Source organism: Giraffa tippelskirchi, chromosome 4 (genome assembly GCF_054371585.1).
Source record: "Giraffa tippelskirchi isolate mGirTip1 chromosome 4, T2T-mGirTip1v1.2.pri, whole genome shotgun sequence".
Classification (NCBI taxonomy): domain Eukaryota; kingdom Metazoa; phylum Chordata; class Mammalia; order Artiodactyla; family Giraffidae; genus Giraffa; species Giraffa tippelskirchi.
The window spans coordinates 150,363,304-150,381,338 of record NC_137278.1 but is presented as its reverse complement, the minus strand read 5'-3'; the positions used below and the strand labels follow the sequence as shown (position 1 = coordinate 150,381,338).

The following is an 18,035-nucleotide window of genomic DNA, read 5'->3' as shown; positions in this document are numbered from 1 at the left end:
AATAAAGTGGGAAACAGGCAGGAGGATATTGGGGAAGAGGGTGTTACCCTCAACGAGCTTACAACATCTTCTTTAAGGGATGACCGTGTCTTTCAGAAATGCTGGCATTCTAGATTCTCTTCTTCCCGAGGCACACACCCTATGTCCCCAAACAAAGAGTCAGAGGCATAGGAATGTTGATAGGACTGCACGTTGCCACAGAGTATCGCTTTCCTACTTGCCTGACGCTGGGCTAAAGTTTCTTCACACACCCAGGACCCACTGTGATGCAGGGACAGGTAAAGCGCATCCCTAACTTGTCACAGAAAACATCCTTCTCTATTTCACATCCACTTCATATCCTGAGATCTCAAAACTTCTTTACTCCTCAAAAGAGAAATGTTTATTTATTTCACTAATTATATCACTAAACCCTAAATTTAAAAAAACTGGATCCATTATTGAGTATTTTTTAAGGAAGAAAACAACAAATAATTCACCATATTCCCTTGAATTTATTCAGGCTACAAATCTACAGCACGGAACACCTTGAAACTCTTTTCCTTCATCCCTTCTAAATTTTATGACTTTTTCCAAACAAGGCTTCTTCTGCCTTTGACATTTTCCTTTATATTTAGATAGAACCTGAAATTAGTTTGTATCTTCTGTCTTGTAAGTAAGGTGCTGCTCTTAAGAACTCAGCCAAACACAAGAAACAATGTTCCTTTAGCAAATGCCTTTTGGAAGTTAGGAGAGGCAAAATTATCTGCCAAATATTTTTTACAGTTTGTTTTAAAACAGAAGAATTGATTTGACTCACTTGGCTAAAATATAGCTTGTACTAATAGGATAAAATAATTATCTATAAATTGGCATGAAGGATGGCTTAAGTTGACATGTTTTATGCTGTGCTCAGGTGCTCAGTCATATCTGACTCTTTGCAATCACCTGGACTGCAGCCCGCCAGGCTCCTCTGTCCGTGGGATTCTCCAGGCAAGAAAACCGGAGTTTCCTGCATCTCTTGCATTGGCAGCGGGATTCTTTACCACTGAGCCATGTACACACTGCTATATTTAAGACAACTTTAATGTTTTTTAATTTTTTATTTTATATTGGAGTAGAGTGGATTAACAACGTTAGTTTCAGGTGTACAACAAAGCGATTCAGTTATTCATAAACAGGTATCTCTTCTTTTTCAAATTCTTTTTGCCTTTAGGTTGTTACAAGGTATTAAGCAGAGTTCCCTGTATACAGTAGCTTTTTGTTGGTTTTCCATTTTAAATATGTACAATTAAATACTGTAAATCTTTGTGTTTAAATATGTAAATTTAAATATACAAAATGGATAACAAAAACTTACTGTATAGCACAGAGAACTCTGCTTAACATTCTGTAACAACCTAAATGGGAAAAGAATTTGAAAAAGAATAGATATATGTATATATATATATAACTGAATCACTTTGCTGTACATCTGAAACCATCACAATATTGCTAATCTCCTATACTCCAATATAAAATAAAAAGTTTTTAAAAAATTAAAATGATCTCTGTTTGTTTCCAAGGCAAACCATTCAATTTCACAGTAATCCAAGCCTATGACTCAACCAGTAATGCTGAAGAAGCTGAAGTTGAACGGTTCTATGAAGACCTACAAGACCTTTTAGAACTAACACCCAAAAAAGATGTCCTCTTCATTACAGGGGACTGGAATGCAAAAGTAGGAAGTCAAGAAACACCTGGCGTAACAGGCAAATTTGGCCTTAGAGTACAGAATGAAGCAGGGCAAAGGCTAATAGAGTTTTGCCAAGAGAACGCACTGGTCATAGCAAACACCCTCTTCCAACAACACAAGAAAAGACTCTACACATGGACATCACCAGATGGTCAACACCGAAATCAGACTGATTATATTCTTTGTAGCCAAAGATGGAGAAGCTCTATACAGTCAGCAAAAACGAGACCAGGAGCAGACTGTGGCTCAGATCATAAACTCCTTATTGCCAAATTCAGATTTAAATTGAAGAAAGTAGGGAAAACCACTAGGCCATTCAGGTATGATCTAAATCAAATCCCTTATGAGTATACAATGGAAGTGACAAATAGATTTAAGGGACTAGATCTGATAGACAGACTGCCTAATGAACTATGGACGGAGGTTCGTGACATTGTACAGGAGACAGGGATCAAGACCACCCCCATGGAAAAGAAATGCAAAAAAGCAAAATGGCTGTCTGAGGAGGCCTTACAAATAGCCTGGAAAAGAAGAGAAGCGAAAAGCAAAGGACAAATGGAAAGATATTCCCACCTGAATGCAGAGTTCCAAAGAATAGCAAGGAGAGATAAGAAAGCCTTCCTCAGCGATCAGTGCAAAGAAATAGAGGAAAACAACAGATTGGGAAAGACTAGAGATCTCTTCAAGAAAATTAGAGATACCAAGGGAACATTTCATGCAAAGATGGGCTCGATAAAGGACAGAAATGGTATGGACCTAACGGAAGCAGAAGATATTAAGAAGAGGTGGCAAGAATACACAGAAAAACTGGACAAAAAAGATCTTCACGACACAGATAATCACGATGGTGTGATCACTCACCTAGAGCCAGACATCCTGGAATGTGAAGTCAAGTGGGCCTTAGGAAGCATCACTACGAACAAAGCTACTGGAGGTGATAGAATTCCAGCTGAGCTATTTCAAATCCCGAAAGATGATGCTGTGAAAATGCTGCACTCAATATGCCAGCAAATTTGGAAAAGTCAGCAGTGGCTACAGGACTGGAAAAGGTCAGTTTTCATCCCAATCCCAAAGAAAGGCAATGCCAAAGAATGCTCAAACTACCACACAATTGCACTCATCTCACATGCTAGTAAAGTAATGCTCAAAATTCTCCAAGCCAGGCTTCAGCAATACATGAACCATGAACTTCCAGATGTTCAAGCTGGTTTTAGAAAAGGCAGAGGAACCAGAGATCAAATTGCCAATATCCGCTGGATCATCAAAAAAGCAAGAGTTTCAGAAAAACATCTATTTCTGCTTTATTGACTATGCCAAAGCCTTTGACTGTGTGGATCACAATAAACTGTGGGAAATTCTGAAAGAGATGGGAATACCAGACCACCTGACCTGCCTCTTGAGAAACCTGTATGCAGGTCAGGAAGCAACAGTTAGAACTGGACATGGAACAACAGACTGGTTCCAAATAGGAAAAGAAGTACGTCAAGGCTGTATACTGTCACCCTGCTTATTTCACTTATATGCAGAATACATCATGAGAAATGCTGGGCTGGAAGAAACACAAGCTGGAATCAAGATTGCCAGGAGAAATATCAATCACCTCAGATATGCAGATGACACCACCCTTATGGCAGAAAGTGAAGAGGAACTAAAAAGCTTCTTGATGAAAGTGAAAGAGGAGAGTGAAAAAGTTGGCTTAAAGCTCAACATTCAGAAAACTAAGATCCTGGCATCTGGTCCCATCACTTCATGGGAAATGGATGGGCAAACATTGGAAACAGTGGCAGACTTAATTTTTTGGGCTCCAAAATCACTGAAGATGGTGATTGCAGCCATGAAATTAAAAGATGCTTACCCCTTGGAAGGAAAGTTATGGCCAACCTAGATAGCATATTAAAAAGCAGAGACATTACTTTGCCAACAAAAGTCCATCTAGTAAAGGCTATCTATGGTTTTTCCAGTAGTGGTGTGTGGATGTGAGAGTTGGACTGTGAAGAAAGCTGAGTACCGCAGAATTGATGCTTTTGAACTGTGGTGTTGGAGAAGACTCGAAAGTCCCTTGGACTGCAAGGAGATCCAACCAGTCCATCCTAAAGGAGATGAGTCCTGGGTGTTCATTGGAAGGACTGATGTTGAAGCTGAAACTCCAATACTTTGGCCACTTCATGTGACGATTTGACTCATTGGAAAAGACCCTGATGCTGGGAAGGATTAGGGGCAGGAGGAGAAGGGGACAACAGAGGATGAGATGGTTGGATGGCATCACCGACTCAATGGACATGAGTTTGGGTAGACTCCGGGAGCTGGTGATGGACAGGGAGGCCTGGTGTGCTGCGGTTCCTGGGGTCGCAAAGAGTCGGACACGACTAAGTGACTGCACTGAACTGAACTAAAATGTGTATGTTTAAATATGTAAATTTAAATATGCAAAATGGATAACAAAAACATACTGTATAGCACAGTGAACTCTGCTTAACATTCTGTAACAACCTAAATGGGAAAAGAATTTGAAAAAGAATAGATATATGTATATATATATATATAACTGAATCACTTTGCTGTACATCTGAAACCATCACAATATTGCTAATCTCCTATACTCTAATATAAAATAAAAAGTTTTTAAAAAATTAAAATTGTCTTAAAATCTTTATCCCAATCAGTAATTATCGGTAGTGATAACTAACCATCTCACTGCTACCCAACTACGCTACGTCATCAAATATAAAGTTACACTTCTGCTGAATTCCTCTGCACATCACTGATGTTTCCCATCCCCTCCCGCCCCCCACATGTTTTTGTTGCACTGCATGGCATGAGAAATAGTGGAAGGGTAGAGTCTTAACTATTGGACCTCCAGGGAAGTCCTCCCCTCCCCCAACTTTTTTGATGTTTCTAACATAAAAAATTCCTATGATAATTTCTCTTTTCATGGGGACTCTAATGTGATTTTACAGAACATTTTAGGCTTTCTTCAATCTCCAAGTAAGATGAGGGTGATGTTACACATGAAGTCTTGTGGAAATATTTATTTTGACTTATTCTGACTTCATGAAGTTTACTGGAGATGAAGAGGTCAGAAAAGGAGGGAGAAATTCATCACATGTATTCTGGAGAGAGCCTAGGCATCTTCCTCTCACCATCCTCATGTCTGTCAACTGTCTGCAAATGAAATAATGATGCCACTTTATCCTGTTGCCCCACTTCTTGCTTATAATAATATTTTCCCCTTTTTTCATCCTTCTTTCTTGACCTCTCTGTGGTCCACATCATAGTTACTTCTGCTCCTGGCAACTCCACTCTTTTCTTGGAGTTTCTTTGGGCTTGTAATTCCTGAATTCTAAGCCTCCCGAGACTTGCTCCCAAACTCCAATTCCTTCTCTCTTCCTACAAAATACTCCCCACTGCAAAGTTAGCATCCTCAAAAGTCAAGTTGCCATTTATGCCCATCCCTTCACCTTGAACCTGTTTCTGCTCCAGGGGTCCATTTCCAAGGACCAGCACCCAGTGGCTGAGACCTGGGGTCTCCCACTCTCCCTGTGCCACGCAGTTGGTCACCATGTCACCACAACAGTACCTCTCATATCATCTCTTCTGAGCCTGTCCTTTGCTCTCATGTGTTCAATCACTAAGTCATGTCCGACTCTTTGCAACCCCATGGACTGCAGCACGCCAGGCTTCCCTGTCCTTCACTAACTTCCTTCCTGGAGTTTGCTCAAATTAATGTCCATTGAGTTGGTGATGCTATCTAACCATCTCATTCTCCACTGCCCGGTTCTCCTTTTGCTTTCAATCTTTCCCGGAATCAGGGTCTTTTCCAATGAGTCAGTTCTTCGCATCAGGTGGCCAAAGTATTAGAGTTTCAGCTTCAACATCAGTCCTTCCAATGAACACCCAGGACTCATCTCCTTTAGGATGGACTGGTTGGATCTCCTTGCAGTCCAAGGGACTCTCAAGAGTCTTCTCCAACACCACACTTCAAAAGCATCAATTTTTCAGCAATCAGCTTTCTTTATAGTCCAACTCGCACATGTATACATGACCACTGGAAAAACCATAGCTTTGACTAGACAGACCTTTGTTGGCAAAGTAATGTCTCTGCTTTTTAATATGCTGTCTAGGTTAGAGTGGTATCATCTGCATATCTGAGGTTGTTACTTCTCCCAGCAATATTGATTCCAGCTTGTGGCTCATCCAGCCTGGCATTTCACATGATGTATTCCACATATAAGTTAAATAAACAGGGTGACAATATGCAGTTTTTTTCGTACTCTTTTCCCAATTTTGAACCATTGTTCAAAATTGTTGTTTTATGTCTGTTGTCCATGTCTGGTTCTAATTGTTGCTTCTTGACGCCTTTGCTCTTACTACTGCCTTATTCGGAGCTTCATCATTTCTCACTCAGCTTTCTGCATGAGCCAGACTCCTAAGTGTCCCAGCTTCTAGGTGTGCTCCCCTAGTCCTCTCAAGTCAGCCTCCCCACTGTCATGAGTCCGTTACACCCTGGTCTAAAGTCATTGTTTAAAAGTCCAGTTTTTCAGGGCACTGAGTGGCTGTCACCTGTGAACGCTGCTCACTGCTCTGGTCTTATATCCCTCCAAGCAACTACACGTGCCCCCGACACAGGAAGCCCTGTCCCATTGCTCCCACGCCAGCCTAGCTCTGCACACATGCACTCCCTCCATCAGGAGGTCCCCTTTCTCTTATGTGCTTGGTTAATTCCTATTCAATTTTCAGCACAACAGCGCAAATGTCACTTCTTCAGGGACCCTTCCCTCCCTGTCTCCCCAACTCTACTCAAGGAGGGCAGGGACTGTCCTGAATCCATCTCCTCAGTCCCAAGGTCCCAGTGTGTAGACTCAGAGCTCAGCACACATTTACTGAGTGAAGGATGGGAATCATAGGGGAAGGTGTAGACCTACCTCACTTGTGTTGTGCGGATGCCTTCTCGCACTGGGCCCTGTACTGTCACTGCCCTTCCTCGGTGCCACCATATTTGAATTAAGGGATGTCTTCAGATAGAAAAAGAATCACTAGCCTCTTTTAAGCAGTATATTTAGTGACCTCTGCTAGCAAACTGTTCATTCTGCATAGCAGCCAAAGTCCTGGTAACAGCCCTGAGGTCCTACCAGACTGCCTCTCTCCCCTACTATCTTTCTGACAGTGTTACCTACAATCCAATTTTTTTTTTTTGGTCATGCTATGTGGCATCTTTCCTGACCAAGGATTGAACCTGAGCCCCCTGCAGTGGAAGCGCACAGTCTGAACCACTGGATTGCCAGGGAAATCCATTGCCTGTAATCCAGGCTCTACTACGAGCTGATCCCTGAGAATGGCAGGCCTGGTCCTGCCTCAGATCCTTGCAGCTGCCTAGGGTTGCCAGGATGCTCTTCCTCCCAATAGCTGTGCTTTCAGGTCTTTGCCCCAGTGTCACCCGCTGACACCACCTTTAACCAGCCCTGCACCTCGCACTTCCTATTATTCCTGCTTCCCTACTTTGTTTTCTCCAGAGTGTTTATCTGCCCATGCTATGTATTTTGTCTCCTTTAAAGAATACAAGCTCCCTGAAGGAAGGGACTGTCCTCTGTTTTATTTCCTGCTGAATCCTCAGCATCCAGTTCCTAGAACACAGCCCATGCTCACAAGTCATCTGGCACACGAGACTACGCTCTTCAAGGTTTTAGAAAGAGCACAAACATCAACAATGGAAACAGACAACCAAATTCTAACGTGGGCAAAGGACCTGAACAGACATTTCTTTAAAGAAGATATACGTGGCCAATAAGAAGTACAGGAAAAGATGCTCAACATCACTAACCATGGGAAATACACACCTACAAATGAGATACCACTTTGCACTCATTAGTGTAGCTACTGGAGAAGGAAATGGCAACCCACTCCAGTATTCTTGCCTGGAGAATCCCAGGGATGGGGGAGCCTGGTGGGCTGCCGTCTATGGGGTCGTCCAGAGTCGGACATGACTGAAATGACTTAGCAGCAGTAGCAGCAGAGTAGCTATTATTTTAGAAAAACAGAATTTAACAAGTGTTGGCAAAAATGTAGAGAAATTGGAACCCTTGTGCACTGCTGGTGGGAATGTCAAATGGAGTAGCTGCTGTGGCAAACAGTATGGTGGCCCCTGAAAACATTGAACAGAACGGGAATATATCCAAGAGAATCAAAAGCAGGGACTCAAACAGGTATCTAGACACCCACGTTCACAGCAGCAATATTCATAATGGACAAAAAATGAAAGCAATAGTTCATCAATGATGAAGGCATAAACAAAATGGCATATATACATATAAGAGAATATTATTCAGCCTCAAAAAGGAATAAGATTATGACACATTCTACAACATGGACAATCTTTGAAGACATTATGATAAGTGAATATGCCAACTACAAAAAGACAAAAATTGTATGATTCCATTTATAGGAGGTATTTGGAGTAGTCAAATTCACAGGGACAGGAAACAGAATGGTAGTTGCCAGGGGCTGGCGGGGGTGGAGGGGAAAGGGAGGAAGGAATGGGGAGTTAGTATTTAATGGGGACAGAGTTTCAATTTGGGATGATGGAAAGGTTTAGGAGATGGATGATACCTATGGTTGTACAGCAATATGAATGTATTTGATGCCACCAAACTGTACACTTAAAAATGGTTAAAATGGCAAGCTTTATTTTATGTGTATTTTCCCACAATTAAAAAAAAAAGGCAACATAGTTTTTGCCTTAAACTCGAATAAGAAGCCTAATATACAATGCAGATAGACGTGAAGCTGCTGTGGCTGAGGCAGGAATACAGGCTGAGATATGCCTGCTTTTCACTGCACATCCTTGCTGCCTCCCAGAGGAGCACGGACCCCTCATGAACCATCACAAAGGAGTATCCTGGCTCCATTCTAAAGTGCCTATGTGCTGGTTTCACTGTTCTTAAGGAAAGGAAGTTAAATAGTTACTCCTGGCTCCACTTCTAGGAGGAACTTAGCAACAAGAAAATATGCCATCACCAACTGGCTTGCAGCCAAATGTCAACACTGTCTTATTTTTACAGAAATCACTTTATATCCCAGTGGCAGAGAGGAACTGCCAGGGGAAAGAGCAACATTAAGTCACTGGCACCCATATCCAATTATCATTAATGTCTCACATTTTCTGAGCCCTTTTCCATAATAATTCAATCCTCAAAAATAATTCCATCAAGAAGGTATGGAAAAAATTGTGTGATTTCCAATTTACAAATGAATGAAAATTCAGTGGGTATTATTCATAGAGGATTACAGAAGTGGAACTGACTTTAGGATAATAATCACTAACATCAATCAAGGATTTATTAATGATGACACCAGCTCAGGACTTTGCATGGACTGTTGGATTTCATACTTCTAACTAGCCTCTCCCACCTTAATTGGTAGTTACTATTATTATTATTTCTTTTTAGACAAGGGAAAATTGAGGCTCAAAGAATAAATAACTACCCCCAAGTTGAATGGGCTTCCCAGGCAGTGCAGTGGTAAAGAATCCTGCTGCCAATGCAGAAGACCCAATGAAACTTGGGTTCAATCCTTGGGTCAAGAAGATCTACTGGAGAAGGAAATGGCAACCCACTCCAGGATCCTTGCTGGGTAATCCCATGGACAGAGGAGTCTGGTGGCTACAGTCCATGGGATCGGAAAGAGTCGGACAGGACTAAGCACACACACATTGTTAAACTGAATAGCTTTAAGCAACAGACTGTTCTGAACTGTCTTACTCTAGAGCACATGCACTTAACCACTATTATTTTGTCCTGCTCATGTGGGTCCCTGACTCTTCCTTTTTGGGAGAGGCCTAATCAATGCTTCCTTCTGCCTTGAAAACAAGTACAACTGATGAGTCTCCATAGGTCACTGTGTTTTTTAACCCTAAGCTGAACTAACGCTAACAAAATAAAAATAAATGCGTACTCTTCTTAGTCACTAAGCATGAATGCAACAAGACACTATCACTTTAACTAAGGACAGGTTCCTAGATCCTTTACAATCCTATAAAAATTTACAACCAAAAATATCCGCAAGATCATTAGAACAAATAGTCCCATCTGGGTCATCCCATTTCATGTCTCTTTTCTGCAGGACTAAAGAATCTGATGATGGACACAGTGCTCATTGTTCCCTATATTCTGCTAAGAGCGTCTTCAGAACTTTCCAAGGATGTCTGCTTTGTTCTCCAGAAACTGGAGAGAGGAGAAATGCTTTGTGGTTTGTCAGCAGGGCATTCAGTCTGGAGGGCCACCCCATAGGATGCAAGGGCTTTGGGCCAATTGAAACAAATATTAATTTGGAAGAGCATCAAGCACAGGCTCCAACTGTGCAACTCTAAGGGACACGTGAAGGGAGGACAGGGGCAGAGTCGTAGCTGGGCTGCAAGCTGACGGCTAGAGTTACTCCACTCCTCCTGGGGGGCTTCTGAGGATGAGCTCCTTCACAAAAACCTTGAATTGCTTCTTTAAAACCATCTACCGCTACACATACTAATTCTTGCAACAAAACTCATATGATGTGGGCATTTTCTCTAAGTGTTGAGAACTTAAACACCAGCTTTTCCTAACTCCATGTATCACCTTTGCTGTGAGTGTGATGCCCTGAGCCTAGACCCACCACTCCACCAACCCTGAGGCCGTGGCTTTTCTCTCTTCCATTCTGAACACTCCACAGTGGGGCCCGAGTGTGTGGGTTCTTCTCACCCAAGAGTGGGGGTGAAGGAGGGTCTTACCGAGTTCTCCTTCAGCTGCAGCCCCTCCCCGTTGGGAAGCGAGGACCGTCTCTTAGCTGAGTTCCTGTTTGGAGTTGAGGTAATGGCCCCTGCTTTCTTCTTCACAGTGAGCACCTCACAGCTGGCTTGGTCTTCGTTGTGTGTGCTCTTCCCGGCATTGATGACCCTGGAGGAGAAGCCAGAAAAGCCGATCAGACTAATGCCCTATATCATAGCTTGGTGGAGTGAACAGATTTTTTAGTGGACTTATACAAGCACATGTTAAAACATTTGATAAAGTGTTGTTCAGAGCTCAGTTCACCTTTGCAGGTGTCTGATAGCTGTGATCAACCCCACTAATTCATTTCTAGTCAAAACAAACGAGATAATCAGTCTTTTGCCAATTACACTGAAGATAGATGGCTGGCTCAGGAAATTTCATTGCATTTTTCCAAGTGATAAAGAGCAAAACCACCATCAATCTTATCAAAGAACAAAGCAGTAATTTACAGCACGCTATAAAATCCTAGGGAACAAAGAAGTATATTTCATGACCACCATGACCACTTTCACTTTACACACAGAGAAGTGAATGGATCAAAGGTTTATTCTTTTAAAATTATCTTCTCCTTTATCTTTTCTCCAGTAAAGTAACACTCCTTACATTGCATCATCACAATGGACTACAGTGCACACTGATTTGTACATGTGGCCTTATGATCTCATGGTATGTTGATACTATTTTGGCCTAATTACTAATGTTTTGAGAATAGGAATGCTTCAGAAAAACATGCTACATCATTCATAAAGCTTTTTTATGTATCAGGTGCCTGCAGACTGAACTCTTGGGTTTCAGCACCATTTTCTTATTAAGTAATTAAGCAGCAGCTAAAATAGTTTTCCGGAAAGAGAGATCTCCTTGATTTGCCATTGCTGTCTTTTCTCTCCAAAACTTCAACAGTGTCACAGTAGGTGACAGAGTGAGGGTGGAGGATATAGACTCAGTGGCAAAGAAAGAAAGATGCTTTTGTTTTAATAAGGTAAGATAGATGGAAACCCACTCTAAAAGTGTGGTATATACATCACTCTATTAGTCTTGTACTCCTTCCTAACAATTAATTAGAGTATGATTGTTTTCAAACGCCTTTTATTAAACAGTTTTACATTCTGAAAGAATCATAAACTCAGAGTAAACTGCAAAAATGGTATACAGTCTCAAGCACTCTTCACCCAACTTACCCCAAAGCAACATTTTCTATCACTCAAGAACAACATCAAAATGAACAACTGATACTGATCCAGCACTGTCAGGCAGACTGCAGAGCTTATTCAAATGTCATCATTTTTTTTTTACATCAAATGGCTTTCAGTATTGAAAACTGTAAGCCAACACATACATGCTACAGTCAAACAGGAAACAGAGAGCAAATTGAGATGTGAGTACTGTACGATCTCAGGGAGTGTGTTTTGAGCAGTTTTCTACCAAACCCTGGAATTCTATGGAGGTGTTTCAGGTGCTTTCACATTTACTTTAAATTTATTTTTTAAAGGTATAAGCATTTTTGGGGGAAAATGCAATAATTTAAAAGTTCATTCCCATCTCTTACATGTAAACAAATATATGCTAGTCTACATATTTCGGGCAGCTTTGGCATAATAAGCCTTCTATCTTTTCTCTTCAACTGATCGATACCACTAGATTGGAAGGAGATCTGTTTTTTTAAAAAAGACCATTTGCAATTACTTATCTATATGTTAAAGGGAAATGATCATAAAAATCATCTATTACCTCTATTTCAAATTTCTATTCATTGAAACAGCTTCATATTTTTACTGAGTTTATTATAAATGTCAACTGTATATTTTTATAAACAAAAGCCTTTTATATTCATTTTACACATGACAGTTTTGTGTAAGATTTTTTTTTAAAGTAGATTGTTGCTCATAGAGTTTGAAAATCCTTGTCCTTACTAGGGTGGGAACAGTCCTGCGTAAGGAGGTGGGATCCCTGCTGATCTCTATGATGTCAAATTTGCCTCCGATGTTTATCACACCCTCTCAGGGAAGAAGGGAGGAAGAGTTCAAGGTCTAGTTTTTGGTCCCACCTTCACTCTCTCTCCTGTGACCAGGAGGAATTTTCATATGGTTTCAGAATACAATGCAATTCTTGAAGACACAATGAAGACACAGGCTACCTGCATAAGACTATTAGTACTACTATGCTTACTGCTCAAGCTAAGGAAGTTACTCCAGGTGCCACAGCCAGGAAGTAGTGCAGCTGGAATTCAGTCAGGCCTCCCTTGACCCCCAGCCCAACGTGTGTGTGTGTGTGTGCGTGTGTGTGTGCGTGTGTGTGCGTGTGTGTGTGCGCGCCCCCGCGCGCGCTTAGTCACTCAATCGTAGTCCTTTTTCTTATTATTATATTGGGGTGGCCAAAAAGTTCATTCGGGTTTCCATAACATTGCAAGGAAAATCCAAACGAATTTTTTGGCCAACACAATACACAAGGCTTCACATCAGTCTGTGGCAGCCCCTGCTGGACTGTGTGGGGAAGCAGAGAATAAGCAGATCACGTGAGCTTGGGTCCAGGCTTGAGAGAAAGGGGATTCTCTTCCTGCTTCTAAGGCTACTGGAGAAAGTGCCCAGAGGAAGGATAAAGGACGGATGGTTCTGATCTGTTTGTCTCTAGACCAGCCCATGTTTAGTCCAGAGGTTTGCCACTGGAGCTCCTAATACATGCATTTAACTGGAGTTTTCCTTTCACATAGATTTTTGGAGAAACAAATCAGGCAGAGGAAGGACATCCAAAATACCACCTGCCTCCTCTCAGTCAGTGATAGTGACTCCCAAGCAACATGTGTGGCATGGATGGTTTGCTGGATGGTGACATTACACCCCCATGATCACCCACAAGCAACTTTCCCAGGGAAAGCTGAAGGTGCAGCTGGGTAAACAAGTCCATGACCACAGTCCCCTCCATACTGTCCTCTGACCAAGATCCAAGCTTCTATTTCTGGAACTTGGCATCACCCCGACCATTGGCACCTAAACTTATGCTTTAGTCGGGTTTTTTTTTTTCCCAACAAAAAAAGCATCACTGATCTCCAATAGCTCATGCCAGGCTGACTCATCTGCCACTGCTCTTTTCCAACAATCAACAAAGCTACTATAATTACACAAATCACGAATCACTGTCCCCTGGATGTGCAGTGTCTCCCATCTTTCTTAGTGGATATGAAACTCCAAAGTTGTCCTAACTTCATCACGAGACTCTAGAAACTTTATGCATGAGACACCCAGGCACTGGGAAGATTGTGATTTACACAAGGTCACACAGCTAAATACAGCAGAGCTGTGGACACACTTCTGAGTTCCAGCTCTTTCTCCTTCAGCTCTCGGTTGTTTTATTTTCCTATTGTGTGCCTACTCTTATCAGCACTTGGTTGCAACGGCTGTCCTGCAATGACTCATCACAGCTAGGGAACTGTGAAGAACAATCGCGGGTGGACTTCCTCTGCCATTTCACGTGAATGACACTGATGAAATATCAGAAAGGTCAACCTAGAGAGAAGACAGTAGCCCCAACCCTGGAAGCCTGTTCAGTCAGGTATCTGATTATTATCCAGATGATAAAGTCATATTAATTTAAAGCCACTGCCTTTTTAAAACATACAACTGGACTTCCCTTGTGGTCCAGTGGTTAAGAATCTGCCTGCCCATGCAGGGGACACGGGTGCGATCCCTGATCCATGAAGATTTTACAAGCTGCAGGGCAACTAAGCCCATGCACCACAACTATTGGGCCTGTGCTCTAGAGCCTGGGAGCCACAACTACTGAGCCCACGGGTCGTAACTACTGAAGCCTGTTTGCCTAGAGCCTGTGCTCTGCAACAAGAGAAGCCACCGCAATGAGAAGTCTGTGCACTGCAACAAAGACCCAGAGCAGTCAAAAGAAATAAAATTAAAACACACACACACATACAACTGTTATCTCATATTTCATATTATTTTAAATTCCTGACTCTCTACAGCCTTAGTAGAAAGACCTGATTCTTATCAATTAACTTTGGCTTTAAAAAGCTTGATCTCTATCAACTTAAATATTTCATTTTGTTCTTCAAAGGCCAATGCTTTGTTTACAAAATTTAAATAAAACCTCCAATTCCTCTAAAAGTAAATTCAGAAAAACTTTCCTGAGTTGAGAAGTATCATGCTGTCAATAGATTCAGTAATTTTTTTATGTGAGCAGCTATATTAGTAGTTACATTCTCTTCTTGTCCTAGGCTCCAGGAAAAAGTCAGCACTATCTTGAGATCACCCGGAATGACTTTGAGATGTGCTTTCTTTATCTAAGCAATATCCACCCATGATACTTATTTTGAGGACCTCAAAACAAAATGTTGGTGGACCATGAATCATCATCTCTTTGGTGTCATTGTTTTCCAAATGCCTACAAAGGGGGAAAACATCTTCCCCGAGATTAAACTGGAGGTAATAAAGCACTATGGTTAAGACTATGGGCTATCTCCCCAGAACACAGCATATAGCAGGTGCTCAACAAACATCTGTTGAAAGAATGAACGCAGACAGAATTCAACTCTGCCTACTCCCTAGATGTGGAGCAATAATAGTATCTTGCATTTGTTGAGAACTAATTATGTGCCAAGGACTGCTGTTAATGTTATTAACACATGTAATGACTAACTCATGGAATCCTCTTGTGGACTCTATGAGTTGGCCACCACTGTTCTCCTTCCTTTAAAGTCAAAACTACTGGACAGTGGAGTGCTTGGTCAAGTTGCTTAACTTCTGCAAACCTCAGTTTCTTAGTCGTACTTCTTGGATTAAATTCTGGGAGTTGCTAAAATATATATGTTGGGGAGAGGAGATATTAGTCACCTTAATTGAAGAACTGGGAAATTCTGAAGTTAGGATTAAAATTCAAGTGGGAGAACTGTGAGAGGATGAAAGGAAAGGTTAGCTGCTATGTCTTCAATGTGGAAAGTTTACACTCAGTTCATTCTTCCCTTAGAAGATCAGGATATGTGTGCCCTGGGAGACACGTGACAAAGTTAAATTCATTTATGGATTGCATTAACTTATCAGTCTACCTTCAATTGGACCAAAACACCTCGTTTTTTTTCTCCTTATAAAAACAGGTACATATGGAATTTTAAGGACTGGAAGACCAAAATCCTCTGTGTGTATCAGACACAACTTGAAGCTATGACCTGAACACCAGGCACAGATGTGACTATGAGATCGTAGCAGTGGAAGACTATGTAAAAAGAACAAGTGATTCATTCTGTGCTGCTATCACACACTCGGGAAACCTGTTTTCCTTCTTTCTGTTTGTGAAATATTCTAGTCACAAATTAAAAAAAAAAAAATCAACTCCACCGAAACTTCAGCAGGCAAGTCCGGGTTTTAATGGCAACCATTAAATGATCAAGTTATCTGCCTTCTCATCTGCTCAAAACCTTGACCTTAAGGACATTCACTTGATAATATAACACACACAGAACAGGTTCCTGTCACTAAATTCAGATGAGTAAATATTCTCAACTCTTCTCAAGAAGTGAGCCCCTGTCACAGAAGCCACTGGTCCACAGAAGTCACAACGGAACCATTTTCAACAGGATTTACAAGGACAATCAAACCACAAAGGGGAGTCACAGTTGGTATGTTTTGAGAGGATTCCCATGCATCATGGGTGTCAACTCATTCATTACCAACCTGTTCCCCTTGGGATCATGAGGTATTCAGCAGAGGCATCAACAGAGACACTGGTCAGAAAGGCCAAGTTCAAACTTGCTGTGTGCTCTCAGACACAGTAAGCTTACTTTCTGTCTCTTAAATGGGGATAATAACAGTTACCTCCAATTATAGAAGAGTCATTAAAACGAAATGCCCTAGCATGAAAAGTATTTAACAGTGCCTGGCACACAGTGGGTACTCAATACTACTATTTAATAATAACATATCCAACACAAGCTAAGTGCTCCTTGTCTTGGGCCCAGAGGACTTTATGCAGTTGTGTGAGTTTGAGGGGAACCTCTTCTTCCCTCTTCTTTATGTCAGTGTCCCTCTGCCAGCCTCAAGGGCACAGAATCACCTCCAGGCATCAGCAGCTACACGTGGCATTTCATGACACTTCCTAGAACATGGACCTTTCTTGAGCAAGGCTACCTGCTCCTCTGAGCACTTTTCTCAAAGTTCTTGTAATACTCAATCCACACAATGTTCTGTACACAGGAAAGCACCCACACAGTTAGCAGTGTGATGATTCTAAATTCCCACCCAGATCTGCCCACGGACGCCATCTCTCCCCAGGCTTCCGGACTGAGACAGTCAGGTCCCAAGACCCACTGAATAGAGAATTTGGTTGGGTTTGATCTCTCGTTTTTTTGTTTGGTATTATTCTCTTGCTTTGTTTTTAAAGGAAATAAGAGCCTGAACCATTTAGGCTAAAAAGTTTACATGATGTGTTAATACGGCTAACATGCAGTAATGACACTGGTTAAGAAGGGACAAGTGTTTTAAAAAGGCCATCAGGTGAATTGAGCTATTGCTGATTCATATACAACTGAGATGCAGACAGCAAACGGCTATAGGGGGAGGGGTGGGAAATCAATCATTGATGGGAGACGAAATATAGCAATCAATTATTAAAATTCTCTATTCGAGGTAACCTCATAGGCAATGTTCCATGTGATTGTCTGAAATGGTTACTGACCACCCAGATTGGCTGGAACATAAGGACAACTTAATTCCTAGCTCCAAGGGCGTTAATAACCTTTCATTCTTGGTTTACTAGAAAAGCATGGCTCTGAGTAGGAATTTAAGCCTTTGATAACAGCCATCAGCAAAAACAGCCTGAACATCTATCGAGAATAACAGCTTCTCCCAGATGGTTTCAGTCACGTCCTGGAAGGAGGGACAACAGGAGGTCACACCAGTCCATGCAGTTAACAGCCAGTGTGTTACCAATGAGGAGAAAGGATGGAAGGAAATGGAATTCTCCGTGATGTTTGGCTTTCATGTTTTGGAAGGTGGCTAAGTACCAACAGGTGGGGGAGGCAGAGTGGCAAGAAGGCAGGATGAACCCAGGTGAGAACAGAGCACATACACACCTTCTCCCATCACACATCTTACACCTTCTGGGTCCCAGGTTCTGTTGGCAGCTAATGAAGGGATGTGATCAATCAGGGGTTGCTAACTGGGGTCTCAAGGGCCACATTCAGCCCACAGGTTGGTATTTTCATTTTTGCCCACAAGTTTCTTTTTAAGGTGAATTTGTAGTTGCCATATTTTAAAATGGGGATATTTATATTAAAAATCTTAATTTTCCCATTTTTCTTGAAAAATAATACATCAGGCTACACCTGTCACACTCTTGAGTGACAACAATAAAGACAACAATCAGCAACAACACCCTTGCTAGCTCATCCCAGATCTCACTCTGTCCGCTTCTGCCATTGTCATCTGCCTGACCCAAAAGGCATTTGTTTCTGCAACCCTGCAACCAGATCTGTGTGACTTCATGAGTAAACTTAGAAAAGTATTAGATATGTAGTACATATAGAC

General features: G+C 41.7%; 1 protein-coding gene across 1 annotated transcript in view; it reads right to left on the bottom strand.

Moving 5' to 3' along the window:
* Positions 1–18,035, bottom strand: part of PPM1H (protein phosphatase, Mg2+/Mn2+ dependent 1H) — a 301,134-nt gene that overhangs the window by 188,514 nt on the left and 94,585 nt on the right. Inside the window, exon 2 of the mRNA XM_081588932.1 lies at positions 10,470–10,635. Within this exon, the coding sequence (XP_081445058.1) occupies positions 10,470–10,635 (166 nt within the window). The remainder of the gene's footprint in view (positions 1–10,469; positions 10,636–18,035) is intronic.